This window comes from Elephantulus edwardii, unplaced genomic scaffold, assembly GCF_000299155.1.
Source record: "Elephantulus edwardii isolate Elephantulus edwardi_28Jun2011 unplaced genomic scaffold, EleEdw1.0 scaffold00027, whole genome shotgun sequence".
NCBI classification, from domain to species: domain Eukaryota; kingdom Metazoa; phylum Chordata; class Mammalia; order Macroscelidea; family Macroscelididae; genus Elephantulus; species Elephantulus edwardii.
In genome coordinates this window covers 16786420-16813981 of record NW_006399777.1, presented here as the reverse complement: position 1 = coordinate 16813981, position 27562 = coordinate 16786420, and the positions used below count along the sequence as shown (strand labels likewise).

Genomic DNA, 27562 nt, shown 5'->3' with positions numbered 1-27562 from the left:
CACTGGAGGGTCAGCTATGGGTCAGTTCTGACTCTACGATACCCATCAACAACAATGAGCACGTCCAAAGCTGAATCTGTTTGTTGACACATGTCAATTGGTCTGACATCAATTTCTGAGGCTTTGTTTTTTGATAGTGTCTTCAATGCAGCTTGATCTTCTTCCTTCATTACCACTGATTCTCAATCATATGACCCTTCCTGAAATGTGTCATTGTCAACCAATTCTTTTTGGTACAGTGACTCTGTATTTCTTCCATCTTTTGCTGTTTCTTGCATCACTCACTGTTTTACCAACACAATCCTTCCCTACTGCCACTCGAGACTTGAAATTAGTCTGTGGTTCTTTCAGTTTGAGAAATGCTGAGTGTGTTCTTTCCTCCTGGTGTTTAAACTAAACCCATTGTTTGGTTTTAAGTCAGAGAATATTTTCGGTTTGAAGTTTAAATAAAGATGATCATAGCACAATGGTGTAGTGGTTCCTCAGCTTCTCTGTCTCCAAACAATATGGATTCCATATCCATCATTTTCCTAAAAGAGAGTTTTGCTTAGTAAACAACATTTATCTAAAGATATTTCCTTCTGTACTGTGAAGATATTAATCTTTTTTCCCCTAATTGTGTTTCATTCAAAGGTACTATTCTTTTGGCCTCAAAAAATACTAGTTCAAGTATCATTTCTTTCTGAGTGATCTGTCTCATTTTCATTTTGGCTTGTATCTCTCTAACTGCAAGTGATTGTGAGCATTTCCTCATGTGTCTCTTGGCCATCTGAATATCCTCTTTGGTGAAGATTCTTCTGCCTGTTTTGTAATTGAGTTATCAGTCTTTTTCTTGCAAAGGCACTCTAGTATTCTATAAATTTTAGTTATGAGTCTCTTGTCAGAAATGTCATTGCCAAATATTTTTTTCCTAGTCTGTGGGCTTTTTCTCACCCTACTGGAACAGTTTTAAATGCACATAAGGATGTGATTTTTTCTAGAGTCTTATTCATTGATTTTATCTTTTCCTGGTTTTGCATTTTGGGCTATGTTTGCAAGCCTATTCATGCCATAGAACTCGGGCTTCTAAATTTGTTTCTATATTTTCCTCTGATAATCTCTATGATTATTTTTGGCTTTTACCACTAGCCTTCTGATCCAGTTAGAGTTAGTTTTCATGTACGGTATGAGATCTGGATTTCATTTCATTTTTCTGCAGGCAGACATCCAGTTTTGCCCAAACCATTTGTTAAAGAGGCTGTTGTTTCCCTATTTAATGAGTTTCGTTTCTTGTTGCGTATCAACTGACCATAAGCAAATGTGTTGATTTCTGGGTTTCTGATTCTATTCCGTTTATCTATATACTTTTATTTTTTTTAACAAGTAGGTGTTTGGTATCTACTCAAGTATAACTATGACAAAATTATTCCTCTAGTTAAAGACCTCAATTGATTCTCCTCAACAAGACCAAAGTTTAATTTCTGTCGAGGTTTAATCTTTGTAGCTAGGCCTCCTCTCTGTTCAGCCCATAGTGGACTTTCTGGATCTTATTTCTCTTCTTCTTGCCCTTGAAGGAGGTTCTATCATTTGGCTTGACGAAGGCAAGCAGAGTATCTGTGTAGACAACTTTGTTGCCACTTTATGGCACAGTAATGACCTGTTTATGGTTCCTCTGTCACCTACAATATTCCTCAATGTGGTCGTTGTTTACTTCAGTATATTTAATAGCCCCAACCAACATCCCCCAATTATAACAGTATCTCTTACTCCTTTCATCTCAGTCATTTTGACAACAACAACAGAAAATTATTACCACATGTTTCCAAACCCATCTAACTTGCACCTTTTACAGGAGAGAGGAGGAGTGGAAAAAATGAGCCTTAAGTCAGTCATGACACACTCTATCATCACCATAATGCACCGTCACAATTCTGGTCCCAATTCCTGGATGCCCAAATCTAGCCCTAGTCTTTCAAAGGCCTACTTCTCCTCATGTTGTTGTTGTTGTGTACCACTGAGTTGGAACCGACCCACAGTTGACCCTTGGGCGAGTACTCAGAGGCAGTTAATCACACCAGAGGAAATTGCCCATTTTTCTGCAGAGCAGCTGGTGGCCTCGAACCCCGTGCTTTTGGGATTGCAGTGCAGCTTCTTGCCACTAGGCCACCAGAGCTCCCTATGTTGTTTGTTGCTGTTAAGTGTAGCCGAGTCGTAGACAACTCATAGTGACCCTATGAACTAAAGACCCGAACACTTGTATAACTTTCATCCTTTCTCCAGGTTCATAGGGTTTCCGGAGGCAAGCTATTTGGGAAGTGGATGCCACTCCTGCTTCCAAGCTTGTTTTAATTAGGGAGCTCCACCAAACACTGTCCACCATGAGTAACCATTCTCACATTTGACACATCAGTGTCACAGTGTTCAACATCACAGCAACCACGAGTTACCTCTGTACAGCAATGCATAGACCAGTGCTATACCACTTAGAAGAATGTTTGACCAAAAACAATGAAAACCAGACCTGAGGGCTGCAGATAAAAATCACCCACCTTTGGCTTGGTAGCATCCTTTCTGTCCACTAGGCCAACTGAGCTCTATGTTGTTGTTGTTGTTAAATGCCATCCCTATAGCTCTCCTCAATTCCCTATTCCTTTTCTGACTCTCCTCTTCCCGGGTGCTATGTCCCCGTGTCCATTTATCCATCTTCCATCCATCTACTCATGCATTTGTTCTTCCACCCAATAAGTACTTACTGAGCATTTACTGAGCCGGTCACACTGACCACAGTCTTATGTGAGCGTGAGAGTCCTGTGTGGTCCACCAGATGTAAACTCAGGTCTAATCCCACGTCCGTTCCAGCTTTGCATCTCCCAGGATGCTTTGCAGAGCTGGGTTCCCTGCTGAACGTTTAAGAGGGTGAACGTTAATGAACGCAGGCATAGTTTTAACACACATACCAATTCTTTGTTCAAAACCAATGAGCGTATATTTTAAAACCTATAATTTTCTGATATTCATAGTACATACATTGTTGCTGTGCATTGTGTATTGCTGAGTGGGAACCAATGCAGTTGACCCTCCAGCAGGTTTTCAGAGGTATTTAATCAAATGGTAGGAGATTGCCCATCCTTCTCCTGCAGAGCAGCTGGTGGATTTGAACCATGTGCCTTTGGGACTACAGCACAGCTTCTTGGCATTAAGACACCAGAGATTTCTAAATACATGTATTATTATTACTACTATTAAAAACTTTTTTCCCTAATTTTTTTTTAAATTGGGATTTAGTGTGAGTTTATAAAGAACTTGGATTTCCTTTCATTCACAGTTGCACATTTTCCTCCCTGCCCTGTCCTCCCCGCGAGTTTGCTTTTTTCTTTGGAAAAAAGGTCTTCATTGTTACACAATCCCTCCCCCCAGACCACCTTACTGTGCAGCTCTTATTCTGGACTCTTGTCATACTAATACTACCTAATCATATATTCCTTTTATACAGTTCTCTCCCTCATCTGTTTCAATGCCGTGTACATTATTTATCCCCTCTTTTTTTTTGTTTCCCCAAACCCACTGTTAGTCCTGTTTTATAACAGTGGCACTATATAGTATTTTTCTTTTGTGACTGAGATATTTCCCTCAGCATAATGTCCTCCAGGGTCACGCATTTTGTATACTATTTCACGAGTTCCTTGTTTTTCAGTGCAGCATAGTATTCCATTGTGTGAATATACCAGAGCTTCTCTATCAATTTGTTGATGGGCACTTAGGTTGTTTCCAACTCCTAGCTATTGTGAACAAAGCTGCGATAAACATGGGTGTGCATATATCTGCTTGGGTGGCAGTTCTGGTTTTTAAAGGGTATAATCCCAGTAGTGGAATTGCTGGGTCAAATGGTATTTCTATTTCCAACTTTTTGAGAAAGCGCCACACCACTTTCCACACTGGTTGCACCATTTTACACTCCCACCAACAGTGAATAAGGGTTCCAGTTTCTCCACAACCTCGCCTGAATTTATTGTTTGCTGCTCTGTTAAATTTTGCTATTCTGACTGGGATAAGAGGATATCTCATAGCTGTTTTGTAAAAACATTTTTTAAAGTACTTACATTATTATTACTTTTAAAAGGAATTACTTTTTCAAAGTATTAATTTTTTTCTGGTGATACACAGCGCTCTATTTATTTTTTTTTCTTCTTAAGCTTTATTTTTTTAAAAAAAATCATTTTAATGAGCATTTACAGAGAGTTTGGATTTCCATTCATTCATTGCTGTACTTTTCTCCCCGACCAGCCACTCCCCCCCTCCCCAGTTCGCTCCTCTCTTTCAAAAGTAAAAGAAACACTCCCTCCCTGGTACACAATCCCCCCGCACCCCTCCCACCGCCCCAAGTACATTCCACTATGTAACCTTAATTGTGGACTCTTGTGATAACCATAATACCCTATCATACATCGCTTTTAAATTATTCACTCCCTCATCTGTTTCAGTGCAGTATACACAATATATCCAGTTTTCTCAGTCTTACCCCAACCCTGATATCAGTCCCATGCACCATGCAATATTTGTCCTTTTGCAACTGAGATATTTCACTCAGCATAATGTCCTCCAGGGTCACCCATTTTGAATAATATTGCATGAGTTACTTGTTTTTCAATGCAGCATAGTATTCCATTGTGTGAATATATCACAGCTTCTCTATCCATTCGTTTGTTGATGGGCACCTGGGTTGTTTCCAACTCCTTGCTATTGTGAACAGAGCCACGATAAACATGGGTGTGCAAATATTAATTTTTTTAAAAAAATATTTTATTATTATTTCTTGTGTATGTACCATCAAATCGGATCTGACTGGTATTGGAGGAGATTGTCCCTTCTTCTCCAGTAGAGCATCTGGTGGATTTGAACTGTGTACCTCTGGGATTGGAGGCAAGGTTTCTGAGGCTCCGTCTAACATACTTTGGACTTGTTGTAAGAAGAGACCGGTCCTTGGAGAAGGACATCATGCTTGGGAGGGTGGAGGGACAGCGCAGGAGGGGAAGGCCCTCTGGGGTAATCGGGATGGGTGTGTCAGAGACAGTGCGATTGGCAGAAGACAGAGCAGAGTTTAGGGGTGTTGTACACAGGGTCACTATGAGGCACAAGCGACTCGATGGCACATGACAACAACCACAACCACCTCTGGGATTACAGTGCTGCTTCTTGACACCAGGCCACCAGATTCTGCCCCCAATCCTCCAAAGTGTTACTTTTTATTTTTAATATTTATTTAAACTTTTTAAAATTATTATTTTGTGTGCGTGTACCATCAAATCAGATCTGACTGGTACAGGAGGATATTGCTCCTCCTTCTCTGTCAGAGCATCTGGTGGATTCGAACCGTGTACCTCTGGGATTGCAGTGCAGTTTCTTGCCACTAGGCCACCAGAGCCCCCCCAAAGTGTTACTTTTAAAAACTTTTTTTTAATCACCCATCACCTACTCCAAAAGACTTAAAATCCAAGCTGCACTAAAGGCTTTGGTGAAAAACAAAGCAGAATACCAATTGAAATGTTTCAGCAAATGAGTGAAAGGTTTTAGCCACTGAATACTCACTTGTCTATGCCAAGAAATTTGGAAGACAGTTACCTGGTCAACTAGAGGGAGTCACTCCTCTTGATGTTCATCCCGAAGAAGAATGAGCCAGCTTTGGGTGAGAAAATTATGCAGCAAAATACCTAATAGCACACACAAATAAAATATCTTGCTGAGGAGAACTTAAAAACAGATGGAGCAATATATTGGCAAGGAACTGGCAGAAATGCAAGCCAGATGCAGAAGGGGCCACGGAATGAAGGTGATCATTGCTGATGTCAGATGGATCTTGGCTGAAAGCAAGAATTCCAGAGAGATGCAGGCATCTGCGTTTTAGTGACTGTGCAAAGGCATTTGACTGTGTGTATCACCTCACATTACTGAGAACATTGTGAAGAATGAGAATTCCAGTACACTTTAAGAATTTTGTGTTCATGTAGAATCTTTACACATACCAAGAAGCAGTCATTTAAACAAACAAGGGGATTCATGGCTTAAAATCAGAAAAGATGTGTGTCAGGGTTGTATTCTTTTTCCACACTTATTCAACCTGTATGCTGAACAAACTGAAAGGTTGGACTCTATAACAAAGAACCAGACATCAGGATTTAAAGGAAAGGCAACAGCCACTTGAAATATGCAGAGAACATAAACTTACTCATTGAAAGCGAAGCCTTAAAAGATTTACTAATGAAACTTAAATACCATAGCCTTCTGTATGGATTATACCGCAGTATGTTGTTGCTGATTGCTTTTGAGTTGAGCACGACTCATAATGACCCTATGAACAAAAGGCCTGAAGCCTCTCTACAACTATTGACATTTATCAAAGTTCATAGGATTTCAGGAGGTAAGTTGTTTAGGAAGCGGATGCCACTCCTGCTTCCAAACCTGTCATAGAATGTTATTGTTGTTATGTACCATTGAATCACCTGTAATGTATAGCGACCCTATGTACAGCAGCTCTGAACCCTTCTCTGTCCTGAGCCAGTCTCACTAATTCTGACACACCAACTCCCATTGCCCCACTTACTGTATCAATCCATTTCATCTGGGGTCTCCCTTTCCTGCGCTGTCCATCCACCCTTCTGAGAATGATGTCCTTCTCCAAGGACTGATTTCTCCTGGCCATGTACCCAAAGTAAGTGAGGCAGAGCTTCAAAATCCTATACTCCAAGGGAGACTTGGTTTCACCCTCTCCAAGACAAGATCTATTTGTTTTCTTGGCAGTTACGGTATGTTCAAGATTCTTCTCTAGCACCACAACTCAAAGGCATCTATTCTTCTTCTGTCATCCTTAGTTATTGTCCAACTCTCTGAAGCATAACAAATAATTGAGAAGACCATGGCCTAGAATAGGCTCACCTTTGTATCTAGGCTGACATCATTGCTCTTCAGCACTCCAGGGAAGTCCATGACAGCAGATTTTCTCAATGCAATTCATCTTTTGATTTTCTGACTGCTGGTGTTAAGAGTGCTGATTGTGAGGGAGCTCTGGTGGCCTAGTGGCAAGACGCTGCACTGCAATCCCAGAGGTACGCGGTTCAAATCCACCAGATGCTCTGCTGGAGAAGGAGGGGCAATCTCGTCCTGTACCAGTCAGATCTGATTTGACGGTACATGTAAAAAATAATACAATAAAATAAAAAAAAATTTTAAAAAAAGAGTGTTGATTGTGGAGCTGAGCAAGCTATAATTGCTAACAACCTCAATCTGTTATAGAGAAAATGAAATTCTTACAACTGGACCAATAAGCAACATCACCACAAACAGAGCAAAGATTAAACTTATCAAGGATTTCCTTTTACTTGGGTTTACAATCAAGTCCACTGAAGCAATGAATGATAAGAATGAGAAGAAATCAAAGAATGCATCTGCTATAAAGGACTTCTTCAAAGTGACAAAGAGCAAGGATGTCCCTTTGAGGACTAAGGTGTAACTGAATCAAGCCATGACATTTTAAATTGTTTCATCTACATGTAAAAGGTAGGCAATGAATGTGGAAGACAGAAATATAATTGTCTTTGAATTGCAGTATTGGTAGGAATATTGAATGTATCGTAAACTATTAAAAGATTAAGCAGATGCCTCCGGAAACTCTACGCACTTTGATAAATGTCTATAGTTGTAGAGGTGCTTCAGGCCTTTTGTTCATAGGGTCGCTATGAGTCGTACTTGACTTGACTCGAAGGCAGTCAGCAACAACAACATATTGGAAGAAATGCAGACTGAATGCTCCTTGGAGGCAAGGTGGTAAGACGTCTCATATAATTTGGACATGTTTTCAGGAGAAACTAGTCCCTGAAGAAGGAAATCCTGCTTGGGAGAGAGTCAGAGCAAAAGAGGGAGACTAGCAATGAGCTGGATTGACACAGTTGCTCCAACGATGGCCTCAGACACAGAAGAGATTTTAAGGATGGTGCAAGAGCTGGAAAGTTCTTTCTGTTGGCTGGTATAAACCTAAAATAACTGGACAGCACCTAGAAGCAATACAATTTCTTCTTGTCTGCTATATCTATATGTTATGTGCCATCGAGCTGCTTGCGACTCATAGCGACCCTACATACAAGAGCCCTGAACCCTGCTCTATCCCTTGCCAATCTTATTGTCTCCGACACATCTACCCCCATTGCCCCAGTCACTGAATCAATCCGTCTTATCCAGGGTCTTCCTCTCCTGCACTGTCCCTCTACCCTCTCAAGCATGACGTCCCTCTCTAAGGACTGGTCCCTCCTTGCAACATGTCTAAAGTAGGTCACATAAAGCCTCAGAATTCTTGTCTCCAAAGAGCAGCCTGGTTTCGCCTGGTTTCACCTGGTTTCTCCAGGGTGAACTTGTTTGTTCTCCCAGCAGTCCCTGGTATATTCAATACTCTTCTCCAGCACCACAGTCCAAAGGCATCAGTTCTCCTTCTATCCTCCCTAGTCACTGTCCAGCTCTCTGATGCATAGGTGGGAAGCCCACAGCTCTGCCCTGTGTAAGGCTCCTGGTTCTGCTGCTTCCTTTGCTGCTGTTTCTCAGCAGCTGTCACTCACTGTCCCTCCCCTGTGACAGCTCTGTCTCCTGGGCCAGCGATTCATCTCAGGGATTTCAGAGCCAGTGGACACACCTTTAGCTCTTCTTTCTTAATGGAAATGGGAGTCCCACTTTCCTCCTCTAGGTGGCGTATTCTAAGTTTCATGCAATGGAGAAAGGAACCCATTCTCCTAATAGCATCCCACACACCCCACCTGTCTGCCCGCATGCTGCGGGGATGCCATGTACCTTATTTGCATCAACAGTTAATTATTCAATCCTCCTGGTGGGCCACAAGCCTCACATCTTTCATAATCCTATGGGCAAAACCCTTGACTGATCCATTTTTCCAAAGCAAATGGAAGGAATATACAGAGTCACTGTACTACAATTAATTTCCTTACATGGAACTATTTCAGGAAGTAGCATATGATCCAGAACCAATGGTAATAAAGGGAGCAGTTCAAACTGCACTGAAGGCTTTGACAAAAATAAGCCTCCAGAAACTGATGGAATATAAATTGACATAGGCCAACAATCAGACGCAGCCCTGGTCGTGCTCACCAGTCTATGCTAAGAAAGCTAGAAGTCAAATTTGTTTCCATTCAAAAAAAGGTGATTCGACAGAATGTAGAAATTACTGAACAATATCACTCATATCATATGTAAGCAAAGTCTTGAAGGCTTTCCAATGCAAATAGAATAGAACATCAGCAGAGAACTGCCTGGAATTCAAGCTGAATTTAGGAGAGACCACGGCACCGCAGATAGCATTGTTGATGTCAGATGGATCCTGGTTCAAAGCAGAGAATTCCATAAAGATGTTTGTCTGTGTTTTACTGATTATGCAAAGGCATTTGTCTCTATGCATCATATAACAAATGATGGCTAACACTGAGAAGAATGGGAATTCCAGAACACTTAATGTTCGTGCAAAACCTAGACCTAGACTAAGAGGCTGTTGTGAAAAAAAATGTGAGGGAACACTGCCTTGTTTAAAATCAAGTAAGGTGTGCAGAAAGCCTTTATCTTTTCTCCACATCTATTCAATCTATATGCTGAAGGAAGCATTTAAGAAGCTGGACTTTATGAAGAAGGCTATGGCATCCATCAAGATTGGAGGAAGGTCTATCTTATGCAAATGATACAACTTTGCTCGCTGAAAATGAGGACTTGAAGCCTTTGCTGTAGATGACCAAGGACTTCAGCCTTCAATATGGAATATTAAAGAAAACAAAAGTACAAAACAAAACAACTAAAAACAACATAAGTCCTCACCATCAGGCCAGTAGGCATTATCATGATAGATGGAGAAAAGAAGGATGTTATCAATGTCCACATTACTTGGATCCACAATTAACATCCTTGGTACTAGTAGTCAAGAAATGAAAAGATATGTTGCAATGGGGAAAATGTGCTGTCAAGGGTTTCTTCAAAATGCTAAAGAGCAATGATGTGGGTGAGCTCTGGTGGCCTAGTGGCAAGAAGTTGCACTGAAATCCCAGAGGTACGCGGTTCAAATCCATCAGAAGCTCTGCTGAAGAAGGAGGGACAATCTCCTCCTGTACCAGTCAGATCTGATTTGACGGTACACACACACAAAAATAATAAAAAATTTAACACACACACACACACACACACACACACACACACACACACACATGCAATGATGTCAGTTTAAAAGCTAAGATGCCCTTGATCCAGAACATAGTCTTCTCAGTTACTTACTATACATCTGAAAGTTGGACAGCGAGCAAGACAGAAGAAGAATCGATGCCTTTGAGTTGTGGTGTTGCAAAGGAGTGCTGCATATCTTGTGGACTGCCACGAGAACAAATGTGTCTGTCTTGGAGAAAGTGAAACCAGAGGGCTCCTTGGAAGCAAGATGGGGAAACTTTGTCTCACACACTTTGGACATGTTCTTAGGAGGGGCCAGTGTTTGGAAAAAGACATCATGCTTGGAAAGATCAGGTAAAGAGAAGTCCCTGAACAAGATGGATTGACGTGGTGACTGTGGCAATGGGCTCAAATATTTCCGAGATACTGAGGATGACACAGGGTTGAGATCCATTATTCACAGGGTCACGTGAGTCACAGCCGACTCAATGGCACATAACAGCAACAACAAAAACAGCTCAGGCATGTGGTGGGAGTTATGAAGACTGGAAGAGCCACATCAAATAACTTGCTGTATTACAGTATACAATGTCATGGATATATATATATAGTGTGAGTATATATATATAGTGTGTGTATATATATATATAGTGTGTGTATATATATTAGTATTGTATAGTATATATTATATTTATGTATACATATATATACATATATACACACACTATATTTATGTATATACATATACATATATACACACACACTACACATACATTATTTTTTAAAGTAGGCTGTATATTGAGATACATGAATTTATGAACAAATTGCTGGATTTCCAAAGTAAATGATGATAAAAGAACTCTTGAGGGAGAAAAAGTCCCAGTAGGTAAAGGAGAAAGAGGAATCTACATACATATTGGCTGATTGCTTGCTTGATGGACAGAAAACGAATTTGTGTGTGTGAGTCAGTGGTGAGGAGGCAGCCAGTCCCAGCTCTCTTCACATCTGCCTCACATCTGTCTGAGATTCTTCAACCCACCTGAGACTCCTTGTGTTTGCGCTCCTACAGTTCATGTTGCCTCCCATTCTGGGCCAAGAATTTAGCCTCTGTACTCACAGGGCAGCGGGAGTAGAGAGAAAAGAATTCTCTCTCTTAACATGTGCACAGCTCTGAGCATGGAGGCTGGGACGCAAGAACCCAGGAGATGAGGCGGGGAGGGAGGGGTCTCTCGAGGCAGACCCAGGGGGCTGTGATAAACATAACGCTTCACCAAGAGCAAAGATGCAGGATGTAGACCCCCGTCTCCTCCTTAAGACATCTTGCACGGTTAGACTGGGTACCAGCCTGTGAGCCTGGGGATGGGCAGACGTTATTTCTCGAGACCAGGAGGGCAGAAGGGGTTGGAAGCCTGACAGAGACACCAAGAGAGATGGTGAGCTCATGGTATGGGCTGAGGAAAGCAGGAAAGCACCTTCTGCTGGGTGGTGGCGCCATGGTCCAGGGGATCTGAGTCATGAGGCAAGGCACAGAATAACTGGGATGGGTTTGCACAGCAACCATCCTCATTTCCTTTCTACTCATTTGGTTCTTTTGAAATTCTCCACCCTTTGCCTGTGCCCCGCCCCATCTCCCCTTCCAAATTGTGTGTGTTGCTTTGTGTTTGTGCATTTCACACAACTGGCTCCAGGTAAGACTAATCTTAGTGAGAATAAGAAAACTGCAGTTTGCTTAGTTTTGAATCTTGACCTACAGAATCAGTTTATTCATCTGATCCAACCAACCCAACAGGATAAAGTCAAATTAAAACACAGAGAGAGACCCTAATGGGTTGATTCTGGTTCCCAGTTCCATGCCTGAGTCTCCAAGGGAGGCTGCAGGTGGACAGCAAATCTGACCTTGGTCGTGTTTTTCAAGAACCACAGGTCTAGAGGGATGCACCACCCTTTTGCCTCGGTGCCAGTGGGGCCATGGCGGGGTACACGCCAGACGAGAAACTGGAGTTGCAGCAGCTGCGAGAGCTGAGGAGGCGATGGCTGAAGGATCAGGAGCCCTTGGGAGCCACTGAAGCCCCCAAGAGGTTATAGCCTCTGGAAGAGTTCAGGAATAAGAACCCCTGGAGGAACGCAGTGTATGAAGTAAACTGACACGGTACCTTTGCATGTCCTTATACCTGCATGGATTATTCATTAGTATCTCCAATATCATGTGAATGTCAAACCATATGCCATCGTTGTCACGAAACCTAAACTATTGCCAAGTGATACAATGCTGGAGACTGGAGAGGTAATTCTACCAATGAAAGACTTTTCAGATCAACACCATTGAAGATTGCTTAAATATTTCAAAGGCTTACGAGCCTAAGCCCTACGTTGCCATTTTAATGAACATATTTTCTGGAAAAGTTATTCAATAAAGTAAACTTATGAGTTTACCCTAAAAAAACCCAAAAAAACAAAAACCACAGTTCTAAACAGCCTTCCCCTTGAAGCCACGATGCCAATTCCAACTCAAGCCATCACATATAGTCCTCCCCAAAGGATAATGAGGTGTCAGCTGAGGTCAGCTCTTGAGTCCAAGTGCAGCCAGTGAACATCTCAAGGTGGCCAAGCTTTCCTCACATAAACTTGCCCCTGGTGTTTTAGATTTGTAGAATCCCTGCCAGGTGAGACCACATTTAGGCTTCAGTTTTAGAGCAAAGATGAGCAGATAGTAGAATTTTTTAAGAAGATACTGAGTGCCCTCTGCTGGACGGTAGATTGCATTGCTCCTTAAACTCTCCCCTCCTTTCACCTATGCAGGAAAACAGGCTTCAGAAACTGAACCTTGTACAGCCAAGGCTGTCGCTGTGACCCTACAGTCATACTGACCCCACCTGAAAGCCTTGGCCATCCCCCTTTGCCTCAGCTGCAGAGCAGAGGAAGATTAAAGGACAGTCCTGAAAAAAAAAAAAAGAAAGAAAGAAATTGAACCTTGTACGGAAACATCCTGACTAGATCGTGGTGGCAAAACTGAGTCCTATGCATTTGATAATAGGCTGAATTTGACTCGATGGCACCTACCAGCAACAATCTTTGTGAGAGCAGACACTTTTCCCCTCTACAGCTGCCGAATTATTCAAACTCTCAGTCTTTCCTTAGCTGTCAAGTGACTAGTTACCACAATGTCCAGCTCTTGTTTAAAACTATTCTGTCTGTTCTTTGTCTTAGTGATAACAACAAAGGTAACTTTGCAAAACGGAGTGATCACAGGCTTTACTGTGGGGGTGACAAGGTTTTTGGGGATCACATAGACGAGGCTGGAATCCATTTGCCACCTGCACATCTTGGAATAGTAAGTCCTTCATGTTTAACTTGTGACAAGTTAACTTTGACGAGAAATTAAAACTCATTTCATTGTGGTGGTGGTGTTGTTATGTGCCGTCGAGTCGCCTGTGACTCATAGCGACCCTATGTACAACAGCCCTAAACTCCGCTCTGTCCTGTGCCAATCGCACTGTCTCTGACACTCCCATCCCAATTATCCCAGTCACTGAATCAATCCACCTCATAGAGGGCCTTCCACTCCTCCGCTGTCCCTCCACCCTCCCAAGCATGATGTTCCTCTCCAAGGACTGGTCTCTCCTCACAACATGTCCAAAGTAAGTTAGACGGAGCCTCAGAATCCTTGCCTCCAAGGAGCCACCCGGTTTAACCCTTTCCAGGACAAATCTGTTTGTTTTCCTAGCAGTCCATGGTACTCTCAATACTCTTCTCCAGCACCACAGCTCAAAGGCATCAATTCTCCTTCTATCCTCCTTGGTCATTGTCCAACTCTCTGATGCATAACAGGTGATTGCAAAGACCATGGCCTGTATCAGACGCACCTTAGTCTCCAGAGAGATACCATTGCTCTTCAGTACTTTGGAGAGGTCCCTAACAGCAGACTTTCCCATGGCAATGCGTCTTTTAATTTCCTGGCTGCTGGTGCCAAGACTGTTGACTGTGGAGCCAAGCAAACTAAAGCTGTGTACAATCTCAATCTCTTCACCATCCATCCTGATGCTGCCAATTGGTCCAGTGGTGAGAATCTTTGTCTTCTTGACATTGAGCCTCAATCCATATTGTAGGCTGCAGTCCTTGACACTCTGCAGCAGGCGCTTCAGGTCCTCTTCAGTTTCAGCAAGCAGGGTTGTGTCATCCGCATAAAGCAGGTCATTGATAAATCATCCACCAATCTTGACCCCACATTTCTCCTCATAGAGCCCAGCCTCCCGGATAATCTGTTCTGCATATAGGTTGAAAAGGTATGGAGATGGATGCATCCCTGGCGTAAAGTATATAAAACATACATTTTGCCATTATAACTATTTTCTATCAAGAGCACTAATTCCACTCACCATGATGCACAACCATCAATTTCTAAAACTTTCTTACCACCTCCAACAGAGGTAAGTAATAAACCCCCATTCCCTGGATAACCAGGACACTCTGGTGGCCTAGTGAGAAGGAATTGTGCTGCCAACCTTATGCTACTCGCTTCGAATCCACCAGCCGTTCCATGGGAGAAAAATGGGCAATCTTTTCCTGTGCAATTTACTGCTTCTGAAAACCCGCCAGAGGCTCAGCTGAGTTGGTTCCAACCCGACTAGACTGTACTTACCAATCATCACCTATGATTACCACTGGCAGACTTCTGTCACTAGGCATTTACTTATTCTCATTTATTGGACTCATACAGCACTTCCCTGTTTTACCTGGTTTCTTTCTCTTAGCATCATGTTTTTAAGATTCATCCATATATCAGAATATCCATGTATCAGAATTTTATTCCTTTTTATGGCTATGAACTTTGAGAAATGAGGAAAGTTATACAAGTGTTCAGGTCTTTCATTCATAGAGTCGCTATGAGTCATGTATGACTCGACAGCACTGAACAACAACAGCAATGAGAGCTCAGTTGTCCTAGTGGACAGAAAGTGATGCTTACTACCAAGCCAAAGGTGGGTGATTTTCATCTGTGGCCCTAAGACCTGGTTTTAATTGTTTTTGGTCAAACATTCTTTTTTTTTAAAATTAATTTTAATGAACGTTTACAGAGACTTTGGATTTCCATTCATTTATTGTTGCATTTTTCTCCCTGCCCACCCCTTCGCCCAGTTCGCTCTTCTCTTTGAAAAGTCCAAGAAAAATTCTTTTACTTGTATACACTACCCAACCCCCCCATCCCCCCGCCGAAATACACTCCACTATGAAGCCTTCATTCCGGACTCTCGTCATAATACCCAACCATATATCGCTTTTAAACAGTTCTCTCCCTCATCTGTCAAACATTCTTCTAAGTGGCATAGCACTCGTCTGCCCATTTGCTGTACAGAGGTAGCTTGTGGTTGCTGTGAAGCTGAACACTATGACACTGATGAGTCAAATGTGATAACGGTTACCCACGGGGGACAGTGTTTGATGGAACTTCCCAATTAAAACAAGCTTGGAAGCAGGAGTGGCATCCACTTCCGAAAGAACTTACCTCCAGAAACTCTATGAATGTGGAGAAATGATCAAAGTTATACAAGTGTTCAGGTCTTTTGTTCATAAGGTCGCTACGACTTGACGGCACTTAACAACATATTATACATACGTCTGTTGACGGATATTTGGGATACTTCCACCTTTGCTTACTGCGAATAACGCTGCTATAAACATTGACATAAAATCATTTATTTGAGTCCTTGGTCTCATAGTTCTGTGATTTGTCTAGACTGGCTCTGAGGGCAAAACACAGGCAGCCTCCTCTTGTGCAATGTACAGACTGCGGAATGCAATGGAGGGTCAGTTAGAAATCAGTTGCCAGGTGATGGTAGTGGGCTGAATTGGTTGTTATTTGGTATCTACCTGAGAAGGGAATTGCTGGGTCATAGGGAATTCTGAGTTTAACTTTTGAAGGGACCCCCAACCTTTCCTGCACTGGCTTCAGCACTTTACATTTTTACCAGTGATAGATTGAGAGTTTGTTTCTCCACATTTTCACCAGCACTTACTTTCAGTTTGTTTAATTATTCTGTTGTCTGTACTGTTGTATTGGAACCCACCCACAGCTGACCCTCCAGTAGGTTTTCAGAGGCAGTTACATGCACAGGAGGAGACTGCCCAGCTATCTCCCACCGAGCAGCCAGTGGATTTGAACCGTGTGTCTTCTGGATCGCAGCACAGCTTCTTACCACTAGACCACCAGAGCTCCCTAATAACCATTCCAATGAGTGTGAAATATTTTTTTCACCATGGTTTTGATTTGCATTTCCCTAATGATATCTCAATCTCTTCTATCTAATCTCGTCTGTCATGATGCTACCAATAGGCCCAGTGATGAGAATCTTTCTTGATGTTGAGCTTCAATACATATTGAAGGTTGCAGTTCTTGACTGTCTGTAAATGCCTCAGGTCCTCTCGTTTCAGCAAGCAAGATTGCATCATCTGTGTAAAAGGTTGCTGCTGAGTCTTTTTCCAAGTCTGATGATATACTCCTCCTTATAGAGCCCGGTGTCCCTGATATCTGTTCTGCATATAGATTGAAAAGGTATGAAGTTCGGATGATATTTTTCTTTAAATTTTATCATTTCTTTGTGTGTGTGCTGTCAAATTGGATCTGACTGGTACAGGAGGATACTGTCCCTCTTTCTCCAGCCACAGGGGATTGGTTCTAAGACCTCCCTCAGGCAAATTCTCAGAAGCTCCTCTCTCTCTCTTTAAAAAAATTATTTCTTGCCGTGTGTACTGTCATATTGGATCTGACTAGTACAGGAGGAGATTGTCCCTCCTTCTCCAGCAGAGAATCTGGTGGATTTGAACCACATACCTCTGGGATTGCAGTGCAGCTTCTTGCCACTAGTCCATCAGAGCTCCCTGATGACCCACTTTTCAAAGCACAAGTTCTGTTGTTATTTTTCTCACCAACATGTAAAAAAAAATGTTATTGTATTTTGGGTGAAAACCAGCAAAACTCCTCATTTAACAATTTCTACCCATAATGTTCAATGACACTGGATACATGCGTACCATGCTGCCAATATTCTCATTATTATTTTTTTTAGTTGTTTTATTTCCTTTTAACTTCCCGTCACTGTGGCCTAGGCTTTTTCCATCTTGCTTTCAAGTAGAAGTGTCCATACAATTTCTAAAGAGTGTAATACTACTATTCTTCTTGTTAAGTCAAGTGGACTTAGTGATCCCATTATGATCCCGTTACCAGCAGCTTTGAACTCCGTCCTACCCTGTGCCATCCCCACACTTTCTGATACACTCAAGCCCATTGCTGCAGTCACTACCTCAACCCACCTGGATGAGGGTCTTTCCTTAACCCCCCACCTTTCCAAGCATGACGTTCCTCTGAAAGGAATAGCCTCTCCTAGCAACATGCCCCGAAGTATGCGAGACGAAGCTTTACCATCTTTGCCTCCAAGGAGAAACTCTAGCTGCACTTTCTCCAAGATTGATGTTTGTTCTTTTGGCAGACTATGGGATGTTCAGTACTCTCCTCCAATATCACAGCTCAAAGGCACCAATTCTTCTGTGATCCTTATGCATTTTCCAGCTCTCAGATATATAGCAAATAATGGGGGGGGGGGAGCGGGGAGGCAGGGAGGCAGGTCTGAATCAGATGCACCTTAGTGCTCAAACTAACATTGCTCCTAAATCATTTGGAGAGGTTCCTGACTGTAGACTTTCTCAGTGCAATACATCCCCTGATTTTCTGACTGTTGGTACCAAGTATGTTGATTGTGGATCCAAGTAAGATGAAGTCATTGACAGTTTCAATCTTTTCTACACTATCATGATGCTGCCTATCAGTCCAGTGGTGAGAATTTTTGTTTTCTTGATGTTGAGATGTAATCTATATTGAAGGCTCTAGTTTTTTATCTTTTCCAAGTCTTCAAGTCCTCCTCACTTTCAGCAAGGTGTGTCATTTTCATAATGAAAGTTATTGATGAGTTCTCCAATCCTGAAGCCACATTCTTCATAGAGTACAGTTTATTGAATAATTTGCTCAGCATATAGATGAAATAGGTGTGGAGAAAGAATACAACGCTGATGTACATCTTTCTTAACTATAAACCATGTTCTGTTCACACACAGCTTCTTGGTCTAGGTACAGGTTTTGCATGAGGACGATTCAGTGCTGGGATTCCCATTCTTCTCAACATTAGCCATATGTTAGGAATTACAGTCATATGCCTTTGCATAGTCAATAAATCACAAATCGACATTTTGGTAGTCTTTGCTTTCTGACATCAGCAGTGGTATTCCTGGTGCCAAGGCCTGTTTTAAATCCAGCTTGAAGATCTGGCAGTTCTGTGTATCTACTGTTCTAGCCTCTTTCGCATTATCTTCAGCAGTATTTTGCTTGCCTGGGATATTAATATTAGTCTGTAATTTCCACATTTTGTTGAACCACCTTTCTTAGGAATGTGGACAGATTTGGTTCTCTTCCAGGCAGTCAGCCAGGTAGCTGTCCTCCAAATTTCCTGGCATAAACATGATTCCTTTTGTGAGTTGATCTGCTATTTAGTTAAAGGGTGACTTCAAAGGATAGTTTCAGGGTCTTCTCCAGTTTTAATGGGTCCAGCAAATGTGGCTAATTTAAGAATTTGGAGTTTCTTTGTACACATTTCTCCCTTTCTATCAAGATCCAACTACTGGTTCCCTGACAAGAGCATTTGGTAGTGGTGCTCAGGCACCGCCGAGTTGCCCTGGTCTCTACAGCAAAGGCAGTAGTAGTTCATGGAGAGTCATGCTGTTAGGTTGTTAGTCTTTTGCTCCAGATGTACACAGAGCACGGCTGCTCCTTAGCTCTTAATACCCCAGATGCTACTTATCAAACTAGGAAGTAGATTTGAAAAACTTACTACACCGTGATTGTGACCATGACCCTCTCTTCAAACCAAGAAAAGTAAAGGTGAGCTGATGAGTTATGCCTAAGTGTGAGCATCTGTACTCTATTTGTGAATTATCTTTAAGTGTTTTAAGACAGTTTTCAGAGCACATTAGTTTTCCATCCAACACTTCACACACAAGTTATTCTGTATCTTTACTTTTGGGCACATGCTGTGTTTGGTCTTGTGTTTGGTTGTTTTAAGGTGTCCAGCCCTCACTGGCGTGAGGGTTAGGGTTAATGTATTACGAGGGTTAGGGTTAATGTATTACTGGCTGATAGGTGACCCCCAGAGGCGCTTCAGCTTCAGGTGAAAGGTTGTTTCAGGGCAATAGTCTCAGGTGTTTGTCCAAGTTATCACTAATGAGTCTTTTTTGCTTCATTTTACTTTTCTCCCCTTCTCTCTGGGACTATTACGTTCCTGGTCAGAACAGGTGGTGGTGGTGGTGGTGGTAGCCAGGCACCATCCAATCCTTCTACCTCAGAATACAACAGGCTACGGTTTGTGTGGGCTAATTGATGAGTCTCTGGTTTCCTTAGCTACGGGTGAGAAGAGACCAGCAGCTGAATCAAAGACGGCCGTGCACAAGCTGTTTAAAGCCTTAGATGCTATCCATCAAGCTAGGATGGATATTATCTTTATGAGTTATGTTATACCAGTTGATCTAGTCAACTCAGTTCTGTGAGGTATCTGGATTTTCCATACCTGTCATCTTAGTTCCACGAAGTCTCTGGATTTTCTGCTGTGTCCCCTGCGTGTTCCGTATCGTACACATTGGTAGCACAGACTCACATACACAATACTCATTATACCTATATATTTACTCTCTTATACTGTCTTACATCTATGTGGTATACACAACTATCTATGAAAACTCTCACAGACTCCTCTGGTTGTTACTACTGTTGTTGAATTGCACGTATCCCAGCTTTTACCATAGTAACCCTGCCTCGCCTGTGTCTTCTTACACTTTGGTCACATGATGCTTATTCCCCCCACACTGTGAACTGTCTTTCAAACTACATATTCTTTTTTCTTTACAACTGCTGGTTGTTGTTTTAATTTTTTAAATTTTTTATGTGTGTACTGTCAAATCGGATCTGGCTCGTACAGGAGGAGATTGCCCCTCCTTCTCTAGCAGAGCATCTGGTGGATTCGAACTGCATATCTCTGGGATTGCAGTGCTGCTTCTTGCCACTAGGCCACCAGTGCTCCCTCAAACTACATTTTCTTATACAAACACCTAACTAATCACTGATTGTATGGTGTTGTAGTTATACGTGAAAGGGTTTTTGGAAAATAAGAAACATGGTTACTGGATAAAATGAGTGGTCCAGCTGGTTAAAGATCCTTTCCAAGGGCACAAAGGTCAGATATCCTTTATTAAAAAATTATTTTAAAAAATTTGTTCATTCACACACTTTCCTTCAGATACCCTTGTAATCTGTAAACTCATCCATATTTTAAAACATGTGGACAAGAATCACGGTAATTCATAAATGGGATATCTAAATATACCAATATCTATATGGTAAGAACCCAACAGCCCATCCATTCAAACTACTTCTCCAAGCCGGGTAAATGAGAAGTTAGTAATTTGCACAGCTGGTTTCTTTTTTCTGTGCCTGCCTCTTGTACCTTTATCACCTTTCATCACAAGATACATGTAAGTCATTGGGAAGTGATAAAAGTAGGACAGGAAGATGAAAACAAAGCTAAGGGCAAATGTTTACCAATTATGTTCAAATACAAGCTGGTATTTGAAGGGAGACGTTAATGCTCAAAGAGCCAAACAGTCTACATTCTTGGGAAATCACAATCAGCTGCTTATCTAGGTGAACATTTTCATGGTCTACTTAGCTGCTGCAAGCTAAGCAAATATGCATACACTTCTGAGTGTTGGTTTATTGTGAAGAGATAGGAAGTTAGCAGACATATTTTTTAAAGCACTAACCCCCCCACTCTAAAAAAAGTCCCCCACTGTTGATGAAGAGGAGCCAGGTGCTAGTTTCCGATGGGGGGCACGTTCTCGTGGAGATACTGTAAGGCTAAGTCAGTCCACTTCATTTCTTGCTCTTTAACAGATTCTGTAGTGCCACCATTGTCTTGTTCAGGTTCCGGAAGTTCATTCTGAAAATACAGAACGGACATTCACAATCCTATCTGTTGCATTAACAAATCTCTTCAAACTCAAGAGCCCTTAGGATTAAAACCAAGGACTTCCTATGAACAGGAAGCATAGTCGGTGGACAGATGCTTAGTCTAAAGAGGGAGCTAAGATAAACAGATAAAAGTAAAGGATCAGCAGCACTGTTCAAGGGTGGCCTGATCTGTCTACAGTAGGGAATGACGGACATCATGACACTTACACAGGAGGAAGGCTGGCACAGAAGGATTAAGGGCACAAAGTCTCTGAAGGCAATCTGGATCCTAGCTCCCGACTCCACCATTTGCGGCGTGACTCTGAGCAAGGTCATCAACCCTTCAGAACCCTTGTTCCCCCTCAGCAAGCTCCTAACACAACCACCACTGAGTTGACCTTGAAGGACAGAGTTGCCTTGAGGGTCCCCAGGGCTGCAGATCTTTACAGACACACACTGCTGTATTGCTATCCCTCAAAGCAGCTGGTGGATTCAGATCCACCCCCCTTTCAGTTAGCAGTCCAGTGCTTCATCCACCAGGCAACACCACCAGTGTTAGCAAGTGGTGGACAAAAACACTGTCACCTCATGGAACTACTATGAAGGGGGACGAAGTGAGGGGATTCTGATTATGGGTCCAGCATCATGCAGGGCACACAGTGTGCACTGGTGACTTGCTACTTTTATTAGTGATTAGAACACTGGAGAACAATATGAAATCCTGTAGGAAGCCATTCTGAGTAGATCTTAACTCTGCCACTGATAACACTTTTTGACATGCAGCTGCCACCCCTGTCCATCTCTGGGATTATGCCTACCTCTTAAATCAGCACCTGTAAATCAACACCTTGGGGCATGCCCCTCCCTCTCATTTGTAAACTGATAACCTAGGGCTGGGTTCCCTGGCAGCCCGGCCTATTTAGAGCAGAATTCATTGAATAAATTTGGGGCTTGATCAGAGATCTTTTGTCTTGCCCCAATCTCTCGTCCCCCTGTTCCTCTTTTAATCCACACAGATTCCACTTTAGAACACGTATGAACCCGCGGGTCGGTTTCAAAATCCTTACTGAGAGACTGCCTTAGTAGAACAGCGAATACGTATGTGCTGGCACATTCTTTGAGCTTAACAAATGTAAGAAAAAAATGATCCTGAAGCAAACTAACAAAAGAAATATGGATGGGGACACGGAAGACGCATAGGAATGGCTGAGACGCCCTCCAGTGGCAGAAAAGAGCCAACACAAGCTCAACAAATTACAAATTCACATCCCACCCACAATCTGCTTAAAATGGCAAGGAAAGGGCCAATCAATCAATCAATGCGAAGGAAAATCAAGGACACCTTCCTTTTGTTTTATATTTAAATGTTATCATGACCAGAACTCTGGGCCATACTGGTAGTCATTGGCATTTCTTTTCATTTACCTGAATTAAAGACTTTTTTTTAGTTTATTTTTTTTTAATGTGCCGATTTGTTGGAACCAGCTCATGGCTGAGTCAATAACGGGTTTTCAGAGGCCATAAATCACACGGGAGACGACCGTCATCCCCTGGCAGAGTGGCTGGCAGATTCAAACTGTAAACTTTCAGGCAGGCAGATAAGCTCCTTATCTCTGGGCCATGAGAGCTCTCTTTTTTTAAGGATTATGAAATAAATTATTTGCTTGAATGAATTAATTAAATATTAGTTATTATATAAATTACTATAATTTATAAATTATAATTATTTATTAGTTACATAATTAAGCAAATTATTCTAACTACGAAGTCTTAGTATTTCCCCCTGGATTCTAATTTGTGGCAAGTGAACATACTATTGTCATAACTTAACGTTCCATGGGTATATGCATATTTACTTATAAATAGTAAAAATAATATCTTACTGTACAAATTTGAGATTCAAACATATTGCTACAAATAGAAAATAACTATTCTTCACCTTAAAACAGTAACACAAATAAATAAACTTAAAGTAATAAATTCAAAATTAAAAGCAAGCTTGGCCTCAGTAATTTTAGTATAGAAATCTTTAAGCAGATCCTTGCTTAACAAATTGTTTAATTCAGAGGCAGACGGCTTGGTTTATTTCATCCTACCTGTGTTATATAGATTTTCTAAATTAATGTACCTTTCATTTAGCCACCATTTCTTTTGCAGTGAATTTCAACACATAAAGTTGCACGATGTTCCCAGGGAAACAAAACTAAGTATAGGAACATTAATTACTTAATGTCTGTGGTCCCAGTGGGTATTTTTTTTTCTTTTAAGGGAATGCGGCATTCCTTACATTACTGGTCTTCAGTGGTTTTCAAGACCTCACATCCAGCCCCTAGGACTGGACAATGTGTGGGAGACAGGACACGGCTCTGGGCACAGACTGTGGGCTTTGTCTGGACAGCAGGCAGGATCCGTGGCAGTGCGGCTGCCAAGCCTGGGCTGTTCCTCTAGCTCAGGCGAGCGGATTTTTGCATCTTCTGTCTCCTGACCTCTACTGCTGTTAATCCACGTTCTTCTGGCCTTTACCACTGGCTTCAGCAGCAGCAGCAGCAGTGGCAGGTACAATCGGAAGTGGCTCCACGAGGTTTTGATGCGGTGCTCGTGAAATATCCAAGCCACAGAAACGTTCTACTTCGCAGGTTGTATCATGGGAGTTAGGTGATGCACATGTGGATTGTAAACACGCCAGCATCCTCAGCAGCTCCTCCAAAGCAGGGTCTCTGGCCTCACCTGGACTTTGGACTGGCTGTGTCACCTGCTTTGGTCAAGAGACTGTAGTGGCAGTGCCAGAGTGTCACTTCTGAACTGTGTGTCTCTCCAGGCTTTGCCATTTCCTCACACACTGCTTCTGGAACCCCGAGGCAGCTCTGTGGAGTCTGGGTTGGACCCTGCATAACATGACACACAGCCTGTAGCTGCCAACTCACTAACTGTGCGGCTATCCGCAAAGACGCAGCCTGCTGCCAGCACGCCAGGGGAGAGTGTCTGGGAGATCAGGGAAGAAGAGTATTTCAGGAGCCTGCTGGTCCAAATGTAGAAGCCAGGTGATCTGCTGAATATATTCCAGGGAAGCAAGAATGTATGTGCATTTCTAATAATGGTAACAGACTAATAAACCACACAGGCAGGGAATTATCCTTCCCTACCCTACCCGCCTGGGGGCTTAGTGATCGGGAATGATGCAGAGGTACACGGTTTGAATCCTGCAGCTGCTCTGCGGGGGAAGATGGACAATCTCCTCCAGTGCGATTTAATCCCTCTGAAGACCTGCTGGAGGGTCAGCTATGGGTTGGTTCCGACTTGAAGGCACGTAACAACAATCTTACCCATCACCTCACTTTTTAGTTCACCTTGAGCTTTGATGTGCTGCAATGAACGTGAGTCTAAAGACACAAGTTCCAGGGCTGACATGGGACATAACTGAGCTGGTCACTTTACCTCTCTCAGGCACATTTCACATCTAAGAAAAGGTCATGCTAGACCTTCTCCAGAGGCTTCCATAGCTAGAGAATCCCAAAGGTTTGAGCTCCCTGCTTTATTAGTTTATCTATCCATGAATTATCTCAGCTAGGGCCTGACAGGCCACCCCTTCAACCTCGACACACCTTCATGCTCTGCAGAAATCAGGACCTACCAGAGGTATTGCAACATCTTCATAGGGCAGCTTGTCTTCTCGCCAAGCATCGTCAATCAAATCCAGGATCCTCCCATCCCTCTGTACCTCACTGTCCATTCTCCAGCTGCTTTGATCTTGTCAGAGCTGAAAGCCAAAGTGGAGATTTCTTAAGACATGAAGACTGAGGAGATGGTGCAATCCAGTACCAAGACTCCCTGGAGTTCTCATTTTCTCGAGTGTCACCTCACTTTCTCCAACATGGGTTGGGTAACAATTTAGTCATGAGGCCATGGCACAGCACTAGCTGATGGATGCTTTAACAGTGTATTCTGGACAGACATACCCCATCTGGGAGGGTGATGGAGGAGGGAAAACCAGGTGCACAGTGTGAAAACCTGGGCCCCATACTGGACGATCTTCTTTAAGAGAACAGTGGACATGGTAAATACACAGTCACTTTACTCTCATCAGGATGCCTTTGAGGAGTTCCTGCGCTGTAACTCTGCAAAACCCTCCTGAGCCCCTCACACATTTCCTGCACCACCACCAGCCACCCCTGCCAGAGATGACCTGCAGATGACCTTACAGAAGAGAGAACTACGCCATGGGGTCTTTAGGGCTGTAAATCTTTATGGAAGCTGAATGCTCATCTTTTGAAAGCCCACGGAATAGCTGGTAGCTTCAGACCTGCTAGTCAGGAGCCAAACACTTTAACCGTGTCACTACCAGGGCTCTTTGCCTCCACAACATTGATAAGTCTCCCCCTGCTTTGGCTCCAGCCTTGGCGCTCTCATGACACAGGAGGTAACTGAAAAACTGATCTATGTCCAGTTTTGACCAGTTCTGACATCAATCCTCAAAGGAGAGGCCAGCTGTTCTTTAAAGAGAACTTGAGTGAGCTCCGAAAGAACCTCTCCAGGTGAACAACACGGCGGGACCCCAGGTGGCCCCACAGTTACTGCTTCTACGTGACGTTCCTTCCCTCATTTTTATTATTCTCCTCCTCCTGGCTCAAGGGGCTGGGACACCTACTTAGCTCCTTCTTATGTGCTGTCAAGTCAAATGTGACCCAAGACCCTAAGAATGGTGTGATCTTGCTCTGTCCTGTACAATCCTCCCTCCAACATACTTGAGCTTGGTGTTATCATGTCAGTCTATCTTGCTGAGGGTCCTCCCCTCTCTTATGTTGACCCTTCACCTTTCCAAGCATGATGTCCTTACTAGAGGACTGCTCCCTCTTAACATGGCTAAGGTACGAGACAGAGTCTCATGGTCCTTGCCTCCACGCCAGCTGTCCCGACCCTGGTCCCGTGCAGTCAGTCACTGTGCTGCCAGCTGTCACCGTGCCATGGTGTCTGGAGGTCTGCCATGATCTTAGCTCCTCCAGCATACTTGATTCCTCACATCGCCTCCTGGAACAAAGCACTACGCTCTACTGCTGTTTCCCTGCTACAGACATGCCCTCTTTCTGGGGGCCACTTGCACCAAATGCATTCTAGTTACTTATGGTTCCTAGAGACTCATACAGGAATGATTTTTTTAAGGACAGAATGGGACTCCTTCATATTTTAGGTCCCCAACAAGGGGTCAAAATTTACAGAGGCTGGAGAGGGAGCAGCTTTTACTCCTGTAAATATCTTAGTAGAAGTATGAAGCAAAAAGTACCCAGCACTACTTCGGCTACCAGTAAACAACGAATGTCTCAATGTTTCAGTAATTAAACTCTCACTGCCCTAGAGTAGGAATCGATGCATAGCTGACCCTCCAGTAGGGTTAAAGAGGCTTGTCAATTACACAGGAGGAGACTGCCTACCTCCTTTCTCCTTTGGAGTCTCTGGTGGATATCAACTGTCAGACAGGTAAATTCCCTGTTCAATACTCACTCCAGAATACTACCCAGTGGAGAAGGTAAATCAAGTTTGAAGAGCTTATGTTTAGGTTATCTGTATACAAGAGGTTTTCAACCTTGGTTTGTTAAAATGATGGAGTTCTCCCTCATCCTGCACCACCCCCTCTGACCTCTCGGCTCTCCACCCTCCCCACTGATTTCACAACTGATTTGTCCAAGTCTACAGATTCCATCTTTTGAGGAGAGGAGGGGATTCTTAAAACACTCAAGTTTCTCTTCCTTCTGTGTGCTTTTTTTAAATTTTTTTATATATATTTTTTATTTTAAAATAATTTGAAAAAATTTTAATTGTGATTGTAATGGAATTTTTATATTTTTGATTATTTTTGTGTGAGTGCTCCATCAAATCAGATCTGACTGGTACAGGAGGAATTTGTCCCTCCTTCCCCGGCAGAGCATCTGGTGTCTGTGTGCTTTTTGTGTTCATGATTTAGTAGACAAGTTAGATGTGCACCAAGGTTTTATTTTTTCCAGTTGTTACATGCAGATTGTGTATTAAGGACTCCTTAGTATGTTGTTAGGTGCCACAGAGTATGCACAAGAGATCTGAAGCTTGTCCTATCCTGTGCCATCCTCATAATCTCTGACACACTTGAGTCCACTGCTGCGGTCACTGTGTCAATCCACCTGGCTGAGGTTACTCCCCTCTTTTGCTGACCCTCCATCATGCATGATGTCTTTCTCCAAGAAGTAAGACTCTCCTAGAGACGTTTCCAAAGTATATGAGATGAAGTTTTACCACCTTTGCCTCCAAGATTTGTTTTTTCTTTTAGCAGTCCATGGGAAAATGAGCACTGTTCTCCAACACCACAGCTCAAAG

At 42.7% G+C, this 27562-nt stretch overlaps 1 protein-coding gene and 1 pseudogene across 1 annotated transcript; one reads left to right on the top strand and one right to left on the bottom strand.

Annotated features, from left to right (window-relative positions):
* Positions 1-12144: 12144 nt before the first annotated feature.
* On the top strand, positions 12145-12502 carry LOC102857347 (annotated as a pseudogene).
* An 8581-nt stretch (positions 12503-21083) lies between these two features.
* On the bottom strand, positions 21084-24950 carry ANAPC13 (anaphase promoting complex subunit 13). Its single transcript, XM_006883374.1, has 2 exons — positions 24852-24950; positions 21084-21209 (listed from the first exon to the last, which is right to left on the bottom strand). The coding sequence occupies exons 1-2, from the start codon at positions 24948-24950 to the stop codon at positions 21084-21086; spliced, it is 225 nt and encodes a 74-aa protein (XP_006883436.1).
* Positions 24951-27562: the final 2612 nt, after the last annotated feature.

Coding starts and splice junctions, on each gene's coding strand:
- ANAPC13 (XM_006883374.1), bottom strand. CDS start 24,950: ATGGACAGTGAGGTACAGAGGGATGGGAGGATCCTGGATTTGATTGAC. Junction 21,210..24,851: donor AAGATGTTGCAATACCTCTG/GTAGGTCCTGAT, acceptor CTGTATTTTCAG/AATGAACTTCCGGAACCTGA.